A 26,854-nucleotide genomic window follows, 5' to 3' on the forward strand; every position below is an offset into this window, starting at 1 on the left:
TAGGGGTGTTTAAGTCATACCTCTCTAAGTTTTGGTCAATATATTGAGACACCCACATCCCATGTTTTCAAAGTAATAGCATGGCCCCTTGATCTAGTTCTTTTGTAAATTAAATGACTAAAATACCCCCATTTTTAATTTCTAGTAGAGTACCCTTCAATTCCCCCGCCCTAAAAATAATAATTAGTAATTTTCAACTTTTTAACGATAAATTTTTTTAATTTACAACTTCAATCTTAAGATTTTATCTTCTTTAATCTTAAAAATCAAAATTTAATAACAAGATAATATACTTTTAGAAGGGAACAATGATGATTTCTTTGAAAAATCAATAATCTTGAACATGAAAAATCTACCTGCTTCAAACTACAAATCTCAAGAATGAGATAGAAGTTCTAGGAAAGTAGAAGATATGATTGATTTATTTAAAAAAAAATTAAATAAAAAAGAAATTTCAAAGATAATTAAAGGTGAGGTAAAAAATGAGGATGAATAGATTAAAGGATTTTTCTTAAAGGTAGAAGAACTTGAAAAAAAAAAATAGATGGATTTTTTGAGAAGTAAAAAACTTAAGGTTTTTGGTTAACAACTGTGAAGATGATAAATTTTCTTAGAAATAAATCAAGGGGAAGGTGTTTTTTTTTTTTTTCAAGGTTGAAAATGAGGGCATTTAGGTCAATTACTTTATGCCATCAGAAAAGACGTTGGTCAAGGGTCATATAGTTAGTTTAAAAGCACAGGGTATCTCTAATATTTACCAAAACACGGAGGGGTTTGTCTAAATTACCCTTCTTTTATCTTCAACAAACACACCCTTATATATTGCTCCAAAATCCCAGATCCAGGGACCTTATTCTTCTGTTTGGATCAAAGAATCTCACCACCACCTCCCCCACCTTCTTCACCACTAACAGAAACCCGAAAGAAGTTTGAGGAAAAAGAAAGAATTTGAAGAAATTCACAGAAACGTCTCTTGATTCGATCGAATCTTGGTAGAATCAGATGAAATTCTCCTAACAAAAACAAATCATACCTCCCCAGACCATGTCAAATATCCCAACTTCTCTGTCTGAAATCTGTCTCACCCTTTCCCGTCTCACTATGTCCACTGCTGACCTTTGGCCTTTCTCTTGAACAAAAGCTCCTTGAAACCCTTAATTAACAGAACCCAATCTCTCTTTCTCTCCTCTTCTCTTCTCCTTCTACAAACTATGAGGAAAACCAGAGGTTTCAGGTTGGGTCGAAAGCTCATCCGGGTCTTCAAATGGGTTATCAAACCCAAAGCAAAACCCACCGGGTACCATCGTTTATCCGCTCCGGATTATAAAACCACGACGATGACGAAAATATGCAACTGGGGTCGTTGTTTGAAGCGAGGAGCCAAGGAGCTCTGTTTTTCCAAATCAGCTTTGGGTTATTCTCCAGTGGGTCAGGATCCGTTCGAACTGAAATCAGTTGAGGTGCCGAAAGGACACTTAGCTGTGTATGTGGGTCAGAAAGATGACGACCCGCACCGGTTTTTGGTACCAGTGATTTACTTTAATCATCCTTTGTTTGGAGAGCTTCTTAGGGAAGCTGAGAAGGAATACGGGTTCAAACATTCGGGTGGGATTACGTTACCATGCCCGTTATCCGAATTCGAAAATGTGCAGACGAGGATTGCCGCTGGACGAAAAACTACGTTGAAGCGTCGCATGCGATGATGATGATGATGATGATCAAGATAGTGATGGTGATAGTTATTACAATCGAAATCAAGATTGTTGATGAGATTGTGGGCCTCTTTAATTTTCTTTCATAATTTTTTTTTACCATAGTTGCATTTTTTTTTTTTTTCAGTTAGAATGTTACAGGGGATTTAGTTGGTATATAAAAATTTTAATTCTTTTTTGAAGTTACCCCTCCAGGTTGTGGTGAATGTTTACTATACCCTCTCGCATGTTCAAACAGATTGTATATCCCTTGACTGTAGTATTAAGTGGGAGACTAATTGAAGTGACTGAAATACCCCAAACAAGATGGAATATTATTTTGTTATGATGAATTACCATAGTTTCAAAAATCTTTTGAGATGAAGATGATTGGCATAACATCATTTGTGAAAGAGAGATGAAAGAGTTGCGATCTCCTAGGTTCACTTTCTTTTGTTATTTTTAATTTCTTCACTTCTCTCCATTCTAGATATCTAAGAAAGAACATCAATCTTATCTAAACTTCGTAAAGTATCCTACTAACTCATTTAGATATCATTCATGAATGAAAAAAAAAAAATTGAAATCTCTTATTTTTATCTGTTTTTGTTAATCATATTAATTACGCAAAATTTCTTTTATATTTAGAAATTAATGGAAGAAAATAAATAAAATTTTTAATTTATATAACTTTGTTCAATATTTAATGGTGGAAGAGGATGAGTTACTTAATAAAATAAAAAAAAAATTTGTTGCAAAATATTGAATAAGGTTGAAAATAAAAATTATGATCAGAGGTTAAAGAGGCCAAGGAGTTTGTCATTAATTTGAAAAATGAAGGAGGTTTCTCTAATATTTATTTAAACATGTTACCCTTTTCTCTCTTTTTGATAATTGCTATTGGCACTTCAAATTTTATTTATTACACTCCAATCATATATATATATATATATATATATATATATGTGGGTGGTGTTCGGAGGCTTTAAAGAGAGTCAAACATTTTTTCAATGTATTGGTTAGAGGTTTTGGAATGGGCTGATTTTTTGTGAGGGTGATCTCTGTGATGAAGAGATCATCCTCAACAAAAATCATCAAATTTCGAAACTTTTAATCCCATCAAAAATTATTTATAAAAATTGAACGATCATGATTCTTCAAGTTGTAAATTAAGGTTAGAAGTTTTGGAATGAGTTGATTTTGATAATGATGATCTCTTCACCATAGAAATCATCCTCATAAAAAATCAGTCCATTCGAAAATTTTTAACCCTCTATTTTAAAAATAATTTGACATAATATTTGATTTTTTTTAAGGTTTTCGAACGTTTTCCCATATATATATAGTGCGACAATTGAGAATAAGTAAAAATTGGGGTCCTCATAGAAACTCTCTCTATTTCTCTTTTTTTAAATATCTATTTTTAAGTTTGTAGTTGTTACACTTCAAAGTTTGTCATCAAAGCGCATGTTAACAAGTCGCTCGTTTTACATCTCTCAAGTCTCAAATATTTACCTTAACACGTCATTGTCGTGGACCGCACTCTGAGATTGGTGGAGAATCTAGTAACGCCGTTAGTTGAGGTGGTCCCACATTCTCTCCAAAGTCTCCTACCCAATCGACTTTCGAGAAGTAATGAATGAGGGGAAGATGTTTGATGTGAACTGGCGCTCTTATATTAGGAAACTCTGATGTAATCTTGAAGATCGACATTCCAATGAAAAACATTTACAATTTGACCACCTCATGATCTTCGGCCTAAACAACATCAGATGCATTCACGTTTTCTTTTTCAACTCCACTGAATGTTTGAATCTGACTAGCCTTACTAAGTTAGTAATGATTGCACCCTTACTAAGGCCCTTGGGCTCACCTTGTGGCATCCAAAAACATGATCAAAAACTTAGGGTTGAAGAGGACAAAATTCCATGAACTTTGAATATTTTTGTTTCCAAAAAACATTATGTTTCACCATTGAATTTGAATTTTAAATTTGATAGTTATGTAGAAGTTGGATAAAGTTCAAATTAAATTATGTTTTGAATGTTTTCTTTTTCTTTTTGGATGTGAGTTTTTTCATGAAACTTAAGAGGGTTATGGTGTTAGATTGCTGATGTGGTAATCCATTTAAGTAAAATGACACTTAATAAGAGATGTTGGTAAGAAAAGTGTTTCCCTAAATGTTTTAAGTTGGAAAAATGCTAAAGTGAGAATGACACACGAAGTACCATGAGCATGGGGAGTGTAATAAGAAGTGGGCAAAAATTCATAGATGCTTTTTCTTGAGGTGCAAGTATTACACACTTGAGGAAAATTGATGGTTCTCAGTATACACAATGCTACTTCTAGTATATATTATTGCAAGTCATTCTATTAAGGGTCTCTAAGTTAATCCTAGCATATTAAAATTTAGGAGAATTGCAAATTATTTTTGTTTTTTAAATGTAATCAAGAGTTTTAAGCAGAGAGAATTGCAAACTAGCAATATGGCTCGATACATGTACCCAATTGGACCAACAATTTATAGGGCATAGGAAAAGTATTCTACCCTCAAGGGGAAAAGATTGGGAGAAAATGTCCAACCAAACACTCTACCCCCATGTAGATCGAGTACTTGGTCATGTATCCCAATTGAGCACCCTACTCCCAAGTAGAGCCCTTACTCTGAGTGATTAGCCGAGCACTTTACTCTCAAGCAAAGGGTTCGGTAATGTGTCCTAGTCGAGCATTCCACCAGAAGTATAAAGGGCTTGGCCAAATTGTTTAGTTAAAGATCTTTTCCTCCTAAGGATGGAGGGCTAGGTCAAATGCTTAGTTCAAGAATTTTACTTCTTGTGGAGGGAGAGCTTCGCCAAGAACAATTATGAAGGAAAATCATTTCTAGCCCAAATCTTGCTTCTCAAGGTGAACTCTAGAGATATTAGTTGATTAGGTTAAACTCCAAGTGTAGTTTGAACAAAAATACAACTCATAAACAAGGAAACTTTGGTAGGAGACTCATCTCAACACAAATCTTGAGGCATCTCATCTTGAAGCCTAGAGATCTATATCGTAGTTATGAAATATTGGGTATTAGGACTGAATATAAAATCTTGTCCCCCACATTATAGGACCCTAGGCCATGATCTTGATGGTAAATGTAACAGGCCAAGCGCAATCTCCTCTCTAGGCATGTATTTAGGTACCTTCGAAAATCAAGGGTAGGATTCATGATAACATAGAAGCACATTAAATTGATTATTATCCACGTGGCATGTGGATATACCCAAATCTTGCACATTACCGAAGTTAACTCCTAGTAGGAAAATTTCAATCAAGGATAAACTTGGATGCAAAAGTTCAGATTTAAGAAGATTCTTGGAAGAAACTTAAGTAGGGGTGCAGCCAATGCAAATGTACACAATTTTTTTTATCTCTTACACATTACTCTATCACATTCTTAGTTGACTTGATCATCAAAATATTTTTTGGGACCTCCGCGAGTAGCATCAACTAGAGATCACAAATAAGAAGGGTTGAAGGATCTCAAGAAATTTACCCCACATTTGGCATAATAGGGATAATTATAAGTCATAACATAAAAAGTTCTCGTTCATAGTCGCAAACCTATGGCTATAAAAAAGGGGGAATCCTTTTGACATTCTCTCATTTTTTCTATGCACTTTACTTATCCATATTATATTCATTAACTTGATCGTCAAAATACCTTTGATAGGTACCACATCGAAGATGTCCAAGTGGAGATAGACTTTGTTTGGAGAAGAATATTTAAGTTTGAGGAATAGAAGAAAATATATTTTGATTGATTATAACTCAAGAAGTGTGTGAATGCGTTAAGACCCAAATCAATGCTCCAAAAATTCTTAGGTGTCATTGAAGTGAAAAGTTTAAGTCTTAACCTAGGGATCCTAGTATACCCCATACTTAAAGGTCTATGCCCTTGTTGGCCCCTTTAACAGCGAGCACCCCAGCCCCTTGGTCTCATTTCCAAGTACTAGGTACCCTTTTTTCTTTTTTTTCATAAGTCATTATTTCCAAGACTAATCATGGTGGCCTACATTGGACCTTACCATGGGAGACATCCCCCCCCTCCCTTTTTTTCTTCTATGGACCATTTTTCCGTATCCCATACAATAAAGAAGTCCCCTTTCTCATTTCCTCTCTCTCTCCTCTCCAATAATTGTCTTCCCATGAATCAAATCTTGGACGTGGATTTGGCTTTGATACCAATTGTTAAGACCCCAAATCAATGCTCGAAAAATGCCTAGACATTATTGGAGTGAAATGTTTAAGTCTTAACTTAAGAATCCTAACATACCAAAACAATTACTAGATGAATGCTAAATGATAATTTTTTTTTATTTTTATTTATTTATTTTATGTTACAACTAAATAAATTAATGGCACACAAAAATAAAGAGTAAATAAAATAACCATAGCTTCGAAAGGGTCATTTTCATTAACTAGGTTGTATAACTCGTAGTGATGTGATTACTTTATAAGATGCCCGTAAGATAAACTTGTTTCATGAAATTATATTTGCAAAAAGTCACGATCCAAAACAGTATCCTATTTCTATTGTAAGATGCAGAGTCATTGTGAAATTTTTGATTGGAGATAAAACACATTGGGTTGCATGCCATGTAGAAAACAACTTGATTAGGAGCCTAATGTATTTAAATTCTTACCAAAAGATGCCACTAGATACTATTGTGGATCCTATACATGCCCATGCTTTATGGAACTATACATGTTAAAACAATATATATGATAAAACACAATTGTCGGTCCTACTTTACTACAATTTTGTGGGGGATAAATGTCGCATCTAGCTATAATTTTGTGGGTTTCACCCTACTCTCTTTATTTCTTTTTCTTTTTATATCTTCAACTTTATTATCTTTCTTTTTCTACCCTTCTCTTTTTAAAATAATATCCATCTAATTTTACTATCTTTCTTCTCCTCTCAACGTCAAAATATACTAAATCATATTAGGTGCATCTTATCACAAATGACAAATTGTAATGTATGAGTCGGAGGTCGTAGTCATGGTTTTTAAACTTGGTATCCTGACTTGTGTCATCCTCCATCGATATCTAGTTGACTCAACTAACAACTCAGATCACACGAGATACCTAGTTGACTCAAGAAACAATCCAATCATTAAATTATTAAAAAATAATTATTTTTTTTAACAAATCTGATTAACTTGACCAATAGTTTCAATGAGGAGTACTCTTATAATGATATCTAACTATTTAAAAAAAAAAAAATTATTATTACTTCAACCTAACTAATGGTCTAGCTAACTGGCTCTAAAATTTTGAAATAAGATTTGATGATTGAAAATGATTCTTGATGAAAGGAGATTATGGTGAGTTAGTGGTAGACAAAATCAAAGATTGAGTGTATAGGTGAAGGATGACATGTACTTAATAGGTATTTAGGTCAGTACCTCATTCACGCACCCACGCCAACATGATTTTGTCTGCAAACCCACTTGAGCTGCCACCACCTTTTCCCATGCGTCACCTCACGCCTAGAGACACACACACTAACTAGCCACCATGCCAACTTGATAAAAACCTAACAACTTTTCATCACTAAAACACAAATAGTCTACACATCGAATGACAGATCTTCTCTAGATCCCCAACATGGAATAAAGGACAAGTGAACAAGTAAGTGCAAGTCACTGTTACTTAGAAACTTTGGAGTGGTCTCAAGCTGAAATTAGTGCAAGTCACTATTATATATGTTCCGACTTTGAAGTGGTCTCAAGCTGAGGTAAGAAGGTTCCCATAAATCTTTCATGGAAAGATGGAAACAGATGGTTTGGCATACAAGTGGAATCATATTTTAAAACTTGATTCGAGTCAAAAATGTCAATTGAGTTGACTCAATTCCAACACTTACAAGTTACAAGTTAACTAACTTGGCCAAATAGAATGAATTTATCATAATTTCTTTTGTTATATAGAAAATAATTCACATTTAAAGATGGAGAGATTGAGGAAATTATTACCCCTATAAATTAGACCTCGATGATATAAGTAGAGGTGAACCACACTAAAAGGGAAGGAGTTGTGATAATATGATCCCCCACCCCCCTCTTCTGACACACGCCCCCATCATAGAATCGTAGATCATTTTCCTCGGGATACACTAGGAAAAGATTTAAACTTGGTTTCCATTTCGGTTGTAGGTGTAACCAACCTGCTATTAAGGATATGGCAAAAAGAAATAATAGAAAAAGAGTTCCAGTATAAAGATCTTCATTAGTTCGTAAGCCAATTGTATACCACCACTGATAAACACCAGAATAAGTGATATTCACTGGGCCGAGAGCACCCCCTCGAGTAAAGGCTTCCACAGCCAGTTGACCAAAATGAGGATCCCAAATTACATGAGCAATATGTCTTACATGTAAAGGGTCCTGTACCCATGACTCAAAATTTCCTTGCCAAGCTACATGAAACAGATTTTCGGAAGTCCATAGAAAAATTATTGCTAACTGCCCGAAGTGAGAAGAAAAAATATTCTGATAAAGACATTCCTCAGTAATATCATCATGACTATCATAAATCTTTTCCTAGTGTATCCCGAGGAAAATAATCTACGATTCTATGATGGGGGCATGTGTTAGAGGGGGGGGGGCATCAGAAAATCATTACATAATGGGAAAACTAATAAGAACTATGAAACGGAATATTGAACAATTAAAAACATCATCTATTAATATGTTGAGTATGATTAAGAAACAAACACATTCAAAAATAATTTTAGTAAAACTTTAAATAGATAATGAATTAAGAGGAAGTCAATTGAGATGATTTAGACATACTCAACAAAAGGTCAATTACAACACCAATTAAAACGAAATAATCAAATAAAAGGTCCTAAAATGGATAGAACAAAAGAATGTTGTCGAAGATAGTGAAAGTCGGCGAATAGGATTCTTTTAGTTGATTCCAAATTTTTGGGACAAAACTTTCCTTTGTTTTTGTCATTGTTGTCGTGGTTGTATTTTTCAATAAAGAATAATATTCATTTTATTTATTTTTCAAAAATAAATAAATAAGTATAATCACCTAACTTAGTGGATTTTCTTAAACATGCTTGGTGCATATCTGCATGACTCAACCGAGTTGGCTCTGAGTGTAAATGTCTGAATCCTTGGGAAATCCTTGTAAGTAGAGTCAACTTGAGTTTTAAATTTGTGAACAAGTGGAAAATTAATAATTAACTTGTTTGAGTGCATGGCAACCATGTCTGACCGTTGAATAGATCCATTTATTGCAGATCTCCATCATGCTTGGTCAACATTGGGCTTAGGTATGGATGTTCACAAGGTTGCATCTTAGCCCGGCCCATTGTGCTTAGTTTACTTTTTTGTTTGGTAGACTTTTTTATCCAAAGTACACATGGTCTTACATTGGGCCTGACTTGATTTAGGCCCAGTAACTAATCAAAAATATTAGACTGGAATTGGGCCTCATTAGACAAATTTTGAATTTAGGTCCTTATTTGAATCTTTCAAAAATAATAATACAAACAATCCCACTCGTACCTCAATATTTGGGACGAGACATATATATATATATATATATATATAAACATGATCTAAAGTTTAGAGTTATATTTCATTTTTGGTAAAAAATATTGAACATTTCGGAAATGTTTCCGATTGTTTTAGAATATTCTGAAACATATGTGTAGAGACGATCTTGTTTCTTCTCTTTACCAAAATCGAAATGAAATTTTAACTCAATAGATGACAACAATAATAGCATTGTTGGCCAACGTTTTATTCGAAAACAACTTAAGATCAATAAAATTGCTTCAACCAGCCAGTTAAACAAAAACTTTACCCAGAACTTTTAGGAACATTTTTCTTTTCTATCATCATAGTTTTGTTAGTTCTTCAAATATTTTTTTTTGAGATTCTATGGTCTTTGCTTATTTGCATCCCGAAACTAGGTTTGCAACCTGGGCAGGTTGGAGTATAAGCTAGGTCGATGGGTTGAAATTGTCAATTAATGGAGGATGGGAGAAATTTGATGGTTCTAAGCCATCGAATCTGGGGAACATCAAGAATTTCAATGGCCTTGGACTGTCGAACTTTGATTTCTAAAATTTGTGGTCTTGGGCCGTCGAATTTTCCGGTTTTCATGTAGTGCAAGTAGTAGAGCCTTCAACCTGAGCTCAACTCAACCCGACCATCGGGGCTAAACTCATTAACCCAAACTAAACCTAAACTTGATCTTCTAAAATTGGGTTGAAATCAAGTTAGGTAATTTTGGGCAATTTGGTCCAGTTGGATGGGTTGGGATCATTGAATAACCCTAATTTCATTTCGATTAGCAAATAAATTTTATATTTAAAAAAAAAAATACAATATCAAAAAACAAAACCACTAGTAATTAAAATTGCGTACAACCTTCAACTCCATCATTGAGAGAATATTTAGACAAAATATACTAAGCCAAATCCCATTAATAATATATCCAATTGTCGACAAGCCATAATAATAAGATGGAATAAAAAATCTAAATAGCATCGGGTTCATGTTGAGTCGGGTAGCCTGAACACTCAACCCGAATTAAGGTCGGGTCAAGAAATTATAACCCAAGCTCAACTCATTTTCTACAGAAGTCTGCCCAGGCTCCGCCCTCAATCAGGTTGAGCCAAGTTGAGTTCACCATCTCACTCAGGTTGCAGCCCTACCCAAAACACCGTAATAGTAATTTATTCCAGCTTTCTGCGATTTTGACATGCTTGATTATACAACGAAGTGTGGGCCCATCCGTAATTTAAAAAAAAAAAAAAAAAGAGGGTGAAAAACACCATAAAATATCGTTGGTTAAAAATCTCCACAAAAGTACCCTATTTTCTTTCAACAGATTGAAATCCACTTGATCAATTCATTTGTACCTCTCTCCCTCTGCAATGAGCTCATGACCAGGCCAATCCGAGTTAAGAATAGGATGGACTTGGACTAGATTGTGTAGGTCCAATTAAAGTTGGCCCATTTAAGGCCCAACGAATTGGCACCCTTATAACAAATTCTTTAAATGAGATTATAGTAATTAAAACTGTCAAGATTAGGCCAATTTAGTATTAGTGTTTGCCTTGGGAATCATATTTAGGGCCATTGGATGGAAGTCCACTTAATATATTCATTTATACCTCACTTCCTCTCTAATGACTAGGTTGGCTTAGATTAAAAATGGGCTGGACTATGAATATTTTTAATAGAACCATTAAAAACTGCTTGTTTGATGCCCAATCCATTGACACCCATATAACATGTTAACAACAACTTAAATATACTTTTGAGATTCTACAATAATTAAAATCAGTCAAGACTAGACACATCTGGGGTATTAGAAGAACACAGAATGGTAAACTTGTTCTTCTTTTCATCTTCCTTCATTATTTGAAAATTTTGAATTTTAGTAATTTTTTCTTCTTTTTTTGAGGGAGAATAAAGTGGTGCAGGGTGATACTGGTGAATGATAACCCTCGTTGTCGTCTTCTTTTTATTTTGCTATTGTTCTCTATATATAAAATAATAAGGGGTTGTACTAATTTTTTTATTATTATTATTCATCATGTTACATTTTTGTAGATAAATATAAAATTTAAAGGATAAATGGCATATGCAAGGATTTGATTTTGTAGGTCTAATTAAAAATGGCCTACCATTTTTAAAAATCCAAGAATTTTTTCGTTATTTTCAATGAAAATATTAGTCTCCGGATTATTGAACTATTCTGAATAATTCAAGTATCTTAAGTTAAAAAAAGAATAAAATGCAGTTTTTTTACGTACAAATTTTATATAAGAACTCGGTCGAAAAAAATGCTATTGTAACTTATGACGTATGTTGCAAAGTGTAAACTTGTAAGTTATGACGTGTAACACAAGTCGACTTTAAAAATCTGGGTTCAACCTCACGGTTTGGACTCATAGAAGCTGTGCAGGAAAAACGAAGTTGGGTTCTTTGATCTGAGTCTAATTTGGTGTGGGTTGGTCAGGTCATGTATAATTGGGTGCCCTTGTTATTGGGCCAGTAGGGCAGCTTGAAACCCAGAAAATAAGAACTGAGAGGACTGGACTGGCTGGTTCCAAAGTTTGTTGGTTTGGTTAGGGCCGAGAAATTTATATTTGAATAATATGAACCAGGATTATAGTTCGATGTGGTCTGGGCCAGGTAGTTGTTTAGGGTACAAGGATATGGGCATGATTGAGTAATTCGTGTTCCTCCAGTAGGGCCAACCAGTTTAGTTACAACGAGTCCATCCGTGCCGTACTGGTTGTTAACTTGTTATTGAGTAAATTATAGGAATATTTTATTGACACACCAAAAAATTACCGAGAGACCTCATACTCTTGAGGGCACCTTTAAAATTTAGAAACATGTTTTGGGCACAACCACTCCTTTGAAGTCTCTTTTTTTTTTTTTTAATTTTTTTTAATTTTTTTAAAGTTCCAACACTTCTTAGCGTCTCTAGCCTCTCACTTGAAGTGATTTCTACGACTCTGGATACTCCATCAACTTGACAAATCCATCCATTCTAACAAGTTTTTTTATTCAATGTTTTACTTGATACAACCTGTGTGTAGAGATAAAGCCTTGAATATTTTCGATGTTCCAAAATTTAGATAATAGGATGTGGATTAAGAGAGAATGAATACTGAATAACTTTTAATGGATGAGGGCATTGTCGACAAACAGGCACATATCGTACTAATGTTCGACTTAGAAAAAAATAAACCACGTCAAAAAGGATCTATTGACATGGATAAGGCCATGTTCACATTGGGCTGTCGACATAGTCTTATCCATGTTGACAGGGTCTTGCGGACACCATGTCGATGTGGATTTTGCTTTTAATTAAAAAAACATTCGTTGTCTTGAATGGACCCTGTCGACATATATTTTGCTTTTGAAAACAGTCGCTGTGTGAAATGGTTCTGGCGACATGGTGGATAGGGCCATGTCGACATGCCCTAATGTTTGATAAATAATTTTGAAACTTATTTTTCTAAAACCCATTTATTCAAAATGGGTTGTTTTAATATTGTATTGCATTGCATTTCTAATCATCGAAGACTCTAACATTGCATTACATCCATTGGAGTTCTCAACCAAAAAAATAAATAAAATTGTTTTACTTGATTTAAGAGATTTCAAGAGTTTACTCTGAATTTTCCGGTGGGATTTTGATGTTTCCAGCATCTGGGTTATTTATTGTAGGAGAAGAAGAAGTGGGTTAGAATTTTGTGATCTACATCAAACCCATGAAGAAAAGAGAGAAGAGGGAGAGAGATTTTTGCATTTTTCAACTCTGTCAAGTGAGAACATTTGGAAGAAAAAACAATTCCTGTTCAATGCCCCCAATTACAATTACAATTTGGTGTTCAAATCAGGGTCGATCTAAGACCAATCCAATAAAAAATTGAATCAAACCCTTATCAGATCGAATTCTACTTAGATCTCAATATTAGGATCTAAATTGTTATTGAAACGAATCAAATTTCATATACAAAATCTAAATAAACTTCATACTTTTAAAATGTGTCGGTTTGCAGTGACTAATGGAAACTAACTCATGCAAAAACATATTTTATGAAAACCAATAATCGAGACTTATGCACATAGTTAATACTTATTTGTCCATGACTTGTGTTCCATGACTCACCGAAACTTAAAATACATAAGATAATAACATGTTGTCTTATATTTTATCAAATCGGCCCCTTACCGATTGTTACATGGTTGATCTAAAATCCAATACAATAAGATGAATGAAAGTGATTGACGGGAGAGCTCCATTAAGTGTTTTAGTCGGTGGAGCAACTCTTGGATGAACTTTCAAGTTCTTGGAGAGGAAGTTGATAATTTAGGTCTTGTAGATACTCGCACAACATCTCCTATTCATAGATCTACGCCAGTCTTTATACAGTAGGATGCAAAATTGTCTATTTTTCAAACATGGATCAAAGTAGTGGATCTGGGTTATTAAATTGGATCCTTATCAGAATCAAATGCTTTATCTAGATCCGAAGTCATCATATGAGCATGATTTTGATTAATTGGAGGGTCATTTTTGTCCTAGACTGACAAACTTAGGCAGCCAAAGATAGTTGAAAAAGTCATTGGATGCAATATGAAAAGAATGGAAATTTAAGGACATATCACTAATATATTGAATTTACAAGGGTATAATTCTAATTACTGAAAATTTGTTGAAGACAACACATTACTTACTGGATGCATGGAACCCGGAACCCATTGATTAGTGGAGCCAACAAATATAGAAAATCCTAAACAATTATTTCTAATGCTCCCCAGTTGCATAAATCCTCTAAATAATTATCATTAAATAATAACAAGTTGTGTGGAATTTTGGGGTTGATCCTTTTGTTAACCAAAATGGAATGTCAATGGTGATTTTACATATCTCATCACGAACTAATCATCTTCATTTCTTTTCTGATTGGACTTTTTATTGATTACTCTTAAGTCTTAAATAAACTCCCACACGTTAACACCTAAGTATTAGAATCTTACATTATCTTCACACCATATAATCCATACATTTAATGAAATATTTCATTTGAAATGATTTATTTATTTGGTTGATAGGAAGGAAGTCCATTATTTGGACACTATGATGTTACCTGGAATACACGCAATACATGGATAAGGTGAGGAAGAATTTTAAATGGGGTAGAGACAATAATATAAGAATTTTTTGGGGCTGCTTTTAGTTTTATTTTGATAAAAAACACTTTACAGATTCAAAAGTATATCTGTTGGTGCTCTTTGGCTTACACAATAGCCAGAAAGTTAAAAAGGGTTAGAATTAAGCTGAAGCTGAAGTTAGTGCAAAAATAAAGACATTTTGGGATTAAAATGTTCATTTTTCTTATTAATAATAATTTTTTGGGACTTTTTCTAGGTTTACATAATTGGTCTCTTCTTCACTCCTTGCATTTTTTTTTTTTAAATTTAATTGGTAAGCCTATTTTCAATGAGATTAGTAACTTGATGGCGGTAATTAAATGAGTTTATAAATGGTATCATCAGTCATAGAGTTTAGCAAATAAGCAACATGCATGCACTTTCCACTCTTTGTATGTATAGAAGTTATTTTTTAGTTGATTTCACTGAATGCCTACGGCCTCTACAATTGATTTGAGATCCACTTCGTAAACATTGTCATTAAACAATATTCGATGTCATAATGACAATTCTCACATAAATGATAAAGAAGTCCTCCAATTAGTAGGTTACAACAAATATGGCCTATTTCACAATGCGAAAAAAGTTCAAATTTGACGGATCAAGAGGTTGAATTGGCATCAAATTTTTCATTGTCAAATTTTTTTTTTCAACGGATCGAAACTGTCAAATTAATGAAGGATGAGAGAAATTCGACAGTTCTAAGCCGTCAAATCTGAGAACATCAAGAATTTCGATGATCCTAGACCGTTAAAATTCAATTTCTAAAATTTGTGGGCCTTGGTCCGATAATTTTTTATGTCGAAATTTCCAGTTTTCATATAGTATTCGGCAAGAAAGAGGTATAAAAAAATCAAGAATTCTAGACCTATGAATGGTAACTACTTCATATCACGTAGCAATCGATTCAATAAAAAAATCCAATCACTACACATATATTGGAAGTTTAGTATGTACATCCATCAATTAAGAGCATTCAGTAAGAGACCCCTTCTAATAAAGTAAAAGAAAAAAAGAGGCATGCTGGGGTGATACAGGATTTATTGTGATTCTCACAATTTTAACATGGACATGCATACATAACCGTGGATGATTTTTACTCGTATTGCAAGAAAGCACATTTATGATTATGTGTACATCCTACATAAGACTTGTGAGAATTACAGTAAATACCTTATGTCATTCCAACATTTTTCAAGAAAGAAATGTGGGTAACGAAATCCATCCCCATAGGTATGAAAGGAGAACAATCTACATTAAGAAAATCTCTTTCTTGTCCCTCCCAAATCGCCCACATGGAAATATACATAGATGAATAGTCAATCTCGTAACTCGAGCTCAAGCGTATGTGTACGAGGATTATAATAGGAAATTAAGAAAAGTTAAAGGGTTAAGGGTCAAGGGTCAAGGGTTCAGAGTCCTAAAAGGATAACTATAACATATATCCAATGAGAGAAATTATATTATCGACAGGTGTCAAAGTATGCATATGACAATCTTGACAAGATCATGTCTGAAAGGTGATGTATGTGATTATCATGATTTGACAAGTTAAAGAGATTTCAATAGGACAAAATATGGATATAAGTTAGGCAAGGGGAAGGCAAACGATTTTGTACTAGACCCACTTATTCTTCTCTTCCGTAGGAGATGAATGAACGGAATTGAAAAATAGAGGGGCAGCTGGCATTTATCGAACAACTTGGTTAAAGATGAATAGTCAAGGCAGGCAGTCTAAAATTATTATTCAAGGACGATGTCTAAAGTCTGCTCAAGATAAGGAGAAAAGCCACAATAGTAGCCCCATTTTCAATTAAAAACAACTATGCTCGCAGTTCAATGTGGGATTTTCTAATTAGAGTTGGTGAGTCTACCCTTAATATCCAAGGAATAGATTTAGGTTCCACGTTTTGGTGCATGTTTGAGATGCTCTTTGTGTTTCAAACTCATGACATGACAATTGACAGGTGTGGAGCTAGGAAGGAGACAATGGGGGCAGTTGCCCCCACTCAATTTTTATTTATTTATTGACATTTTAGATATCTTTGAATTTATGCTTAAATTCAAGATACTCCTACATTTTGAACTATTGATATGCCTGACCTTGTTGCCCCCACTCCCTCATCTCCCTCCTATTTTTGCCCCCTCTCCTTCCAATTAAACTATAAGTTTGCCCCCACTAAAAGAAAATCCTAACTCCGCCCCTACCCCTTGACCTAGGTCTTCTATTATAGATTATTGAAAATGACCTAAGTATGTTGATAGTCAACCTTTAAAAAAAAAAAAAAAAACTCCTGATTTTTCTCTCATAAATATGTCATTTTCAAGTTCTATAACCTGTATGGTAAATTATTTTTTAATCTATTCAACATTATCTTCAATTTATCGTTTTCAACTTCACCTTAACCACTTTAGAAAACTCTTGATTTTTTCTGTCTATAATTCCATTGCCTTCTAGTTATTTGAAAGTTCGATCTTATTCTTGTGATTTGATTGAAATAAAAAGAATTTTAACGTTGAAGATGAATGTAAAAATATTTTATCCAAAGAAGTTAATGATAATACTTTCGAGAAAGAAAAATCAAAGACTTGTTTTACTACATGTTGAAGATGATGGCATTTTAAGTCACTTTTCATTAGTCTATTAGAATGGATTGATGTCTAGGGAAGCATGTCATCAGTTTGAAAACATAGTGAGGTATCAAAACATTTATCAAAAGAAGCATAGGGGTATGTTTAAATCACCGATTACAAAATTATGGATGACAACATTAGTATTATTTTGGATAAAGTAGAAGTATTTTATAAATAGCGACACATGGTGCGTATAAATTATATTTTGTAGAGACCATCAACACCCCCACCATAGAAATAATATGGAACTGCCCATGATCATCTGCTTGGTAAGTGTAAGAAATTCAATAATTTTAGAATCATGCCCATTAATTATGAGACAATCACTTATTCATAAACCTCTAGTTCATATTTTCAATCTCATGAAAACCTTTTGATTTCATGTATCCTTATTCCCCTATTAAGTGTAAAGTCCAACAATTTTCCCCCATATAATCCCTACAGTACTATCTTTTAAATGATGGTTTAAAGTTTCTTACTGTCTCAAAATATTTCGATTGATTCTAAAACAGAATAGTTAATGTTTTCTAATTATTTTGGATTGCAACAAATCATAGGACACAAGCTTACGTGACCAAAATTTAAACCTCGGTCCAAATCAAGGGCTTTCATGCCCCTGAATATCATCTTTAGTCAACAAATTAAAAAAGTCAAAAGTTTATAACCGTGTCCTTGATGATCAACTGGTGAACTACATTTTTATATAAAAATCAACTTTGACACCTTATCATCGTCACTAGTCATCAAACCTCTATATAAGGAGGACCTTAGAGGTATGATATTCAAAACAAAGACCAGCAAACCCTAGGTCATTTGAGTCCATTTGAGTCATAGACATACATCGATCCAGTAATGGGTCTCGAACTGTTTCTTACACTTGTGTCCATTTCTCTTCTTTTGTCTCCTGCCTTTGCAGATAACACTCCTTCAGGCATAAAACAATGGTGTAGCCAAACACCATACCCACAACAATGCGAATATTTCATGCTTCACAACAACCATTCTTCTAACATCAAAGGAAAGTCAGATTTCAAAAAAATTGAAACCCAAGTTGCCCTTGACCGAGCCCTCCGTGCCCAAAGCCACACATTGTGGCTCGGTCAAAAGTGCCGAAACAAGAAGGAGAAGGAAGCATGGGCTGACTGCTTAGCCCTCTACGAGAACACCGTAATTCAACTCAACCACACCATCAACTTGTACGGTAAGTGCACTGACCCTGACATGCAAACATGGATCAGCACGGCCCTTACGAACCTCGAGACATGTCGTACTGGCTTCATTGAGCTTGGGGTCTCAGACTACATCTTACCTTTAATGTCTAACAATAATGTTTCCAAGTTGATTCGCAATTGTTTGGCCACCAACAAGCTTCCTCAAAATGAGCAAAAATATGAAGAAGGGTTCCCTAGCTGGGTATCGGTCGGTGATCGAAAGCTATTGCAGTCATCTTCACCGGCTTCACAGGCGAATCTTGTAGTGGCCTTAGATGGGTCGGGGAACTTCAAGACCATTAAAGCCGCTCTCGATGCAGTTTCAAGCCAGAGGAAGGGAAGTGGGAGGTTTGTGATTTATGTTAAGGCAGGGAGCTATAAGGAGAATTTGGATTTAGGGAACAAGTTGAATAATATCATGTTGATTGGAGATGGCATAGGGAAGACTATTGTTACTGGAAGCAGGATTGTTGGAGGTGGTTCCACCACCTTTAACTCAGCTACTGTTGGTAAGCACAATCAGCTTTGATATGCATAGTTTAAAGATTTAACCAGATTTTGTTATTTATTATATATATTTCACCCTTAAAATGACCATTCCATTTTATTCACAGCTGTTACTGGTGATGGATTTATTGGACGGGACATGACATTCCGTAACACAGCCGGACCAACAAATGGTCAGGCAGTGGCGCTACGTTCGGGCTCCGATCTCTCAGTTTTCTACAAATGCAGTTTTGAAGGATATCAAGACACCCTCTATGTTCACTCTCAAAGGCAATTTTATAGAGAATGCGATGTATATGGCACAGTCGATTTCATCTTTGGAAATGCAGCCGTAGTTTTCCAAAACTGTAACGTTTACGGCCGTAGGCCCAATGGAGGGCGAGGGACACTCACAATAACAGCCCAAGGTCGCACAGATCCAAACCAAAACACTGGAATATCATTCCATAATTGTAGAGTAACAGCTGCTTCTGATCTAAAACCCGTTCAAAGCGCGACGAAGACATACCTAGGAAGGCCATGGAGGTCATATTCTCGAGTAGTCTTCCTCCAGACGTTTCTCGATAATTTGATCGACCCAGCGGGTTGGTTGAAATGGAGTAGTGATGCTGATCTCAAGACCTTGTACTATGGGGAGTATAAGAACACTGGTCCGGGTTCTTCGACAGCAAATAGAGTGAAATGGGGTGGTTTTCACGTCATAACAAGTGCAACTGAAGCATCCAAGTTCAGTGTTGCAAATTTAATTTCAGGCAATTCATGGTTACCCTCAACCAATGTGCCTTTCACTTCCGGCCTTTGATTTTCTTCATTAATGCTCTCCTTTGCATCGATTATTGTTAGACCAGTTAAAGTTTCTTGCCACATGGGTGGAGAGACAGAAAATAAGTTAAGAGATGTAATCTTGTCTTAAATTATTTTGCAAATGGTTGTATTCAAATTCAAGTTTCTCGCCACATGGGTTGAGAGACACAATAAACAGATGTAATCTTATCTTAAATCCTGTCGCAGATAGATGTAATCAAATTCAAGTTTATTGTCTTAAATTTGAAATATGAAATGAAATCTGAATGTGAATGTTGTTGATGTTCTTTATCAATTATATGTGTAATTCCAATGTCAAAGCCTTCCAAAGGACGTTAGCATCTGTAAGAGAATGTGATGCATCATATGCATGGGATACATTGAATCATATTTGTCCATGTGTCTCATCACAGAAAGGAAGGTTATGATTGAAAATAAAATATTAGCAAAATCTATTAAGATATTCTACAGTACCTATAACTCCTAATGGAGAAGATCTTAATGGATATTATTAAATATTAATTTTATTTTTCATTACAACCTTCCTTTTGTGATGAGATGTGAGATACATCGCCAATGATATAATGTATCTCATGTGTCATAAAATAATTGCATCTAGTTCTCTGACAACGTCCTCTATGACCATTTTTTCCTGATATTATGATCACTTTTCTAACGAATTTATAAATAAGAACATACAAAAATTACAACCATCTTGGGGTTGGTCAATTTAATCAACCTCTTATAAACGCTTTTCAAACCACTAATGAAAGACTATATACGGACATAAACATAACATTTCTTTTTGATTTAGAAGCAAAGGAAGTCAAAAAAATCCACCAAATTGTTAGCATATCTAAAAACATGTCTAACATCCCATTGGATGTTCCTTAGAATATGCAACCTACTAGTTATTAAGTTTATCATTCTTCACAGAAAAGCTCCCCTTTTTAAATCACTAACCAATGAGTTGGAATCTGATTCAATAATTACTTTTTTCCCTCCAAATTCATAAGATTTAAATCATGTAGCAAGATCGAAAACTCAACTACATTGTCCATTGTACTTCAAAAGTAAATGAAGGCTACCTTCAAAAATGAGACATTTATGAAAAAACATGACCAACTTTTGATGAATTTACGATTTTGGCTCACTGTTCGTTTTAATTACCAAAATGTAAATGGTAACGATATCAGAGGTTTGAAAGTGACAATTTCACAGGTTTTAAGTGACAATCTCACAGGTTTCACTACTTTTAGCTAGATCGTCATTATACAAACCAGTGAGATTGTCACTTTAAACTTGCGATCTCGATCACTTGAAGAACCTATGATTTCGCACGATCATGTTTTAGTAATTAAAATGAATAATGAATCAGAATCATAAATTATTATTATTATTATATTTTTTATAAGCAAGCAAAGATATAATAAAAGAAAGAAAAAGCAAATTACAAAATTTTGGAGTTTGGGAGATTCAGTTGCTCTCCAACTGATCCAGGATAATCTCCGTAGATAGTCTATAGTAAATTAGGAATAACTTTGTCATACCAATGATTCCAAAGGTATTGGACAGATGATTTAGAGGGCTACGCGACTGAATGCCTACAAAAACGTTTCGACATTATTTACCTCTTCGAAATCACAGTCAAAGTTGAATTTTCTATTTATAGAATCTTTGACTCCAAATAACTTTTAATTCGATTGTGATTCTGAATTTGTAACAGAAAAGAGTTTTAACGTATTTAGGATTCTTAATCAAATTATGAAGTAATTAAAAATTTACTATTTTTAGACTTACTATAAATAGTATTACTATTTATAGTAAGTATGTCAATTAGAATAAAACTAAGTTTTTGTTCTTTCTTTTTTAATAAATACCATTGTAACTCTGTTTGGAGGGATAAAGAGAAAATTAATAAAACAATTTCATTTTCTCCAATTATTGGATTTTTTCTTCATATGAGATTTGTTTGGATTACCAACAAATGCTTTTTTATTAAGAAAAAGAAGAGAATTAATAGAAGTAAAAAAATTAGAAGAACTCGGGGATGAAGCATAGGTCGCAAGAGCATCAGCAGTGTTATTCCCTTCGTCAAAAATTGGTCACGAAATGATAATTTACCCTTAAAAAACTGCCTGAATCATTTCTTAGCACACTACCTACACCAGCTGAAGCATTTTTCAAACTTGACCCGTCTAGATTTAATTTTCACCAGCCCACTACTGGCTTCTCCCATTTGATCAAAACAACTCTATTATCAGTATTTGTAGCAGACCAAAAGACGTGTTTTAATTCATTTACCCATCTATCAACTGTTTTTTATCACTTGGACCTTAAATCTTCTTTTATCTTTAAAGATTAGTCGATTTCTTGTCAACCAAACTTCCCAAATTAACGAATAAAAAATTCTCATTTTTCTTTTACCGTAAAATGGTTAAAGAAAAAAAAAATGTTGCCATTATAGAATGACAACAAAATTCTAGCTTTTCACTAAAAGGAATATAAATATTTTTCAAGGATAATTGTGAGAAGTGGCAAACTAGTTGATCACTTAGTGCAGTTACATTCCAAAATAAAATAAAATAAACTAAAATTGTACTTATGGGGGTGTTTGATTACACAGAAAACTCTAAGGAAAATAGTTTACCATGGAAAACTTATATTTGATGGCGTTTGAGAGCAAAGCGACAAATCTTTTCTCACCCCTCCTCCCTAAGAACATGATTGGTGGCATGACACCAAATTCATATCTTATAATTTAATTTTCAAAAAAAAAAAAAAAGATCCTTTAATTAGTATTTTAAATTATAAGTAACCCTTTTCATACTTGTTCGCTTCCTCATGGTCTCATAGTTTCCACATAATTTCAAATCTTACTAAGGGTCTTTGAGCTCAAATAGATTATCAAACTGGAAATCCAACACCATAGCCTCTAGATTTCATTAGAAAAGTAAGATAAAAAAATATATCCAAAACCTTATGACTCCCAAATTGAAAATTAAAATTTACTTTTGAAAGGTTCGCTGAATGACCCTTGTAAGATTTGAAATCGTACCATGGTAAGGTTAGATTTACTATATCTACATATATAAATTAATAAACTTATACCACCCAATTTAAATGAAAGAGCGGAAAGAGATTTTCCATAATGTGCTCAAACAGTGGAAAATGATTTGTTAGTACATTGTTTGACAGAAAAACCATTTTCTTGGCAAATGATTAGTCAGATAAATATTTTCCCTACAATCAAATACACCCTAAATTCTTAATTATCTCACTCTTCCTTTTTCTTCGTCAACATCATTTTCTTCTTTTTCTAATACGTGTGGGCCTATATAACATTTATTTGCTACAGCATAAAGAGAATTGTCTTGAACGAAACATAATGAAATGAGTTGAAAAGATCACAAAGACTTCTCCATAAGGTCCAATTAGTATGGTGAAGAAATGAATATTAGAAAATATCTTTTACGTTGTGTTTGGATTGAGAGAAATGGAGAGAAGAGAAGAGAAATAAAATAAATGAGTTTCTCTCCATTTCTCTTGTTTGGAATGTTAAGTGGGGAGAGAATAGAAAAAACTTGGAGAGAAACAAAAAAGGTGAGTGTTTTTTCTCTTCAAAAGTGGAGAGAAACCCTTTTAAAATATTTTATAATTCCAATTTTACCCCTAAATCTCTTTTAAGATATTTTAAAATTTCAAAATTGTCCAAGTTCTCTCCTATCAATCCAAACATGGTGGAGAAAATTTGATTTTCTCTTCTCTTCTTTTCTTTTAATGAGTTGCTCTTGTCTCCAGTTCTCTCAATCCAAACATAACCTTAAGTTGGGCATAACCGACAGCTTTTGATTTGCATGTTAATATTAATAGCAATCCCAATACTTTATTTTCCATAAAAAACCCTATAAAATTAGTTTTAATTTTTTTATTTTCCTATGGAAGAGAAAAAGGAAAAAAGAAGAAATATTTTATTACTATTTTATGATGCCATTTTTTGGTTGCAAGTATTAGAAAAGTCAAAAAATTATAATTAAAGCAAGAAAACGCTTTAATTTGTCTGTTATTACATATTAGACAAAAAAAAAAAAAAAACTTTTTTAGGAGAATTTTTTAAGAAAAAAAGAAAGATAAAAAATGTTGCATGCTAACAACGCATGTTTGCACTTGGCGTTGGCATTTCCTTAGATTGATATTCCCTTATACCATCTTCTCTTGACAATATTATTACTTTGAAGTTGGGACATTAATTTTATAATTTATGAAAGGCATCTTGATGTTTGTCCATTAGCTCTCGCTAGGTAGGGCTTCTCTCAAGGCAATTTGCACGCCATCTTGTCTAAATCTATTAACATAAGAATCAAGATTGTGACCCATGAAATCTACATGTTGACATTATTATAGGTTAATTTGGCAGTAATGTCCATGCCTCCATTATTCTTCCTAAATTTTTGTGCTGAATACAGGGGTGGAGTCAGGATTTTCTTGTAGTGGGGGCAAACTATGGTTAGTTGTATAGTTGAAGAAGTTGAACCTGAATGATTTTAGGAAGAAATTTAGAGGTTTTTTATTAGAAGTTGAAGAAAATGATATTTAAGTCATTTTCAATTAATATATGAGAAGGCCTAATATATGAGAAGGCCTGGTCAAGAGGCAATGTGATTAACAAAAAATTGAAGTGAGAGGGGCCAAAAATTGGAGGGAGGTGAGGGGGCAACTACGGAGAGAGGTGATGGGGTGGGGACAAATGGGAAATGTAATTAGTTGAAAATATAGTGTTTCAAAGTCCTCCGGGGACAATTGCTCTCACCAACTCCGTACTAACTCCACCCGTGCTAAATAATGGAGTTGGCCACCATTATTCTTCTTGAGCTCAAGGACCCTCGTCAGACCATCTAGTCCCATCTTGCCTGGTATCTATGAATATGGTGCTCTAAGAGGCCAATTATCTCTCTTTAGCTAGTCGGATCTACGGGTTGACATATCCCAATCATAAATAATAATAATAATAAAGAAAAGATAATTTGAGGTTCTCTTTATTTGCTTTTCCTTTTTCTAAGCAAATAGAGAAATTTAAAAAATAATAATAATAATAAGTTCTAAAAAATAAATTTGGGTTCCAAAACAAAAGAAATGGAAAACGTCAATTTAGTTAAAAATGGACAACAACATTCCCTAGAGATTCCCTTAGAAACAGATCTCTAGGAAACTCGTACTCTGTTATTCTCTTTCGATTGAAATATCATTATCCTTTTGAAAATAAGGGAGCAAATGATAGACAATTAAAAGTAAACAACCGATGATTTGAAAGGTATGTTCTATATTATATTAATTTTGACTTGATCGCATCCTTGACTTAGAGAGGTTTCCATTGGTACGAAACCCATTGATTTTTACCCATTGGAAGTTTGTTGGCCTGGTATATATCAAATGTTTAGCCAAAATACTAATTTCTCTGTGTGTAAGTTGGAAGCATCATATGTCTTCTGAGTTTTGGTGTGGAACGGAGCCCACTACGTAGGACTGTCAACAGATGCTTATCGGTTTGAATACAGTAATATCTGAATTCAAAATTTTTATTTGATATCTGAATTCAAATTCGAATCTGACGTATATTCTAAAATTCTATCTAAATTCGAATCCGATTATCCTATCTGATATTGGATAATATTTGATTAGAATTTGAATAATTTGTATATAAAAAAAAAAAAACAACATTATTTTTTTCTTTTTCCAATTGATTTTTATTATTTAAAAAATCTATTATATAATTAATAAATAAAATAAAATAAAATAAAATATATTATATTATTTATATAAAAAATATATTATATTATTTATATAAAAAATAAATCAAATAAAATAATATATATTATATATCATTTCGAATCGAATATTATCATATTCGAAATGTTAATATCTGAATCGGTATCCGATAAGGATTTGAATATATAAAACTATCCGAATTCGAATTCAATATTCGAAAATTTCGGATAATATTCGATTTTTCGAATTCGAATCGGATTCAAATTTTGACTATCCATTGACACCCCTACCACTACGTATAGTGATGTATTATCGGGATATGACTTTGTCTTGATCAATGGATTTCACATTTACATCATTGGGATTATGTGAATTTATAAATCCATTTTCCATGATTGTACGGATCCCAACCCACCTGACTCACGAAAAATGAATCTACTAATAACCCTAATTCAGATTAGAGATTTTTGTGTATCCCAATAATACATTCTTTTTTGGAAATAGGTACCCAGCTAATCCTTCGGGGACACAATTCCCCCTCCCCCTCCCCCACCCACAACTGAGCAAGTATAGACCCCAACCCACCCGACTCACAAAAAATGGATCTACAAATAACCCCCAATCCAAATTAGAGATTTTAGTGTATCTCGATAATACATATTTTTTTTGAAAAAGGTATTCGACTAATCCTCGAGGGACGCATTTACTCCGCTGGGTTCATGTGTTATATTTTCTTGAGCCATTTTTCATGAGTTAAGAGACCCGAACTTAATCATAGATGAAAACGAGAAGGTTGATTTAATTTTGATATATCCAATTCAGTACCAATAATATTCAATGGGGAGAAGCAAAGAGATGATTTTTTTCTATCCAACTTAAGAGCACCTGATCAATCTTCATTTTTGTATTTCACATCATATCTTGCTTGTCCAACAAGGAGAAGATTTGATTTTGTTTTTTCCACTTAAAAAGAAAAGAGATAAAAATTGAAAGCTACAAAAAGTCATATATATAAGGTCAAAAATACTGACCCAACCTCGTTTTTAAAATGTTTATCAAAAGGGTCATATACCAGTTTTGGTATTTATTTATTTTTATCAAACAGGTACATCTGTTGGGTCATTTTTGCGATTCTACCTTTTTAGCCGTTTTCTGAACCTCAGACAAGAGTTCGTGTTTTTCTCTTTTTAAAACAAAATTACTAAAATGAGTTCATGTATGAATTTGATAAAGGGTGTAAATGTAAATTCAGGTTAATATCCCAACTAGGGATACTTGTTTCAGTAAAAACCAATAAATACCCAAACAAATATATGATCCTTTTGGTAAAATTAAAGACCATTTTTGTAAAATGCCTGAAAGAAAAGGACTCAAAGATTTGAGCTTCTTTTGGAGAAACTAAAACCGTATCCTCCTCTATCTTGGGCCTAATCCATTCAAACATAAAATGAAAAGGGAAGAAAACCTTCACTTATGGGCCGGGCTT

The 26,854-nt window shown here is 33.6% G+C and overlaps 1 protein-coding gene and 1 pseudogene across 1 annotated transcript; both read left to right on the forward strand.

Moving 5' to 3' along the window:
• The first annotated feature begins 837 nt into the window (after window positions 1-837).
• On the forward strand, window positions 838-1,894 carry LOC147393474 (auxin-responsive protein SAUR36 pseudogene; annotated as a pseudogene).
• Window positions 1,895-17,846: 15,952 nt separating this feature from the next.
• Window positions 17,847-19,863, forward strand: LOC147393475 (pectinesterase 2-like). The gene is made up of 2 exons (XM_086456857.1): window positions 17,847-18,800; window positions 18,906-19,863. Exons 1-2 carry the CDS (start codon window positions 17,933-17,935, stop codon window positions 19,598-19,600), a joined length of 1,563 nt encoding a protein of 520 aa, XP_086312983.1. The 5' UTR covers window positions 17,847-17,932; the 3' UTR covers window positions 19,601-19,863.
• The last annotated feature ends 6,991 nt before the right edge of the window (window positions 19,864-26,854 follow it).

The sequence above is a fragment of the Akebia trifoliata genome, chromosome 10, assembly GCF_017979445.1.
Source record: "Akebia trifoliata isolate Shusen 1 chromosome 10, ASM1797944v1, whole genome shotgun sequence".
NCBI classification, from domain to species: domain Eukaryota; kingdom Viridiplantae; phylum Streptophyta; class Magnoliopsida; order Ranunculales; family Lardizabalaceae; genus Akebia; species Akebia trifoliata.

What these genes read in the sequence shown, in the direction of transcription:
- LOC147393475 (XM_086456857.1), top strand. Translation starts at nt 17,933, where the DNA reads ATGGGTCTCGAACTGTTTCTTACACTTGTGTCCATTTCTCTTCTTTTG. An exon ending in CTTTAACTCAGCTACTGTTG is followed by an intron (nt 18,801 to 18,905) that starts GTAAGCACAATC and finishes TTTTATTCACAG; the next exon opens with CTGTTACTGGTGATGGATTT.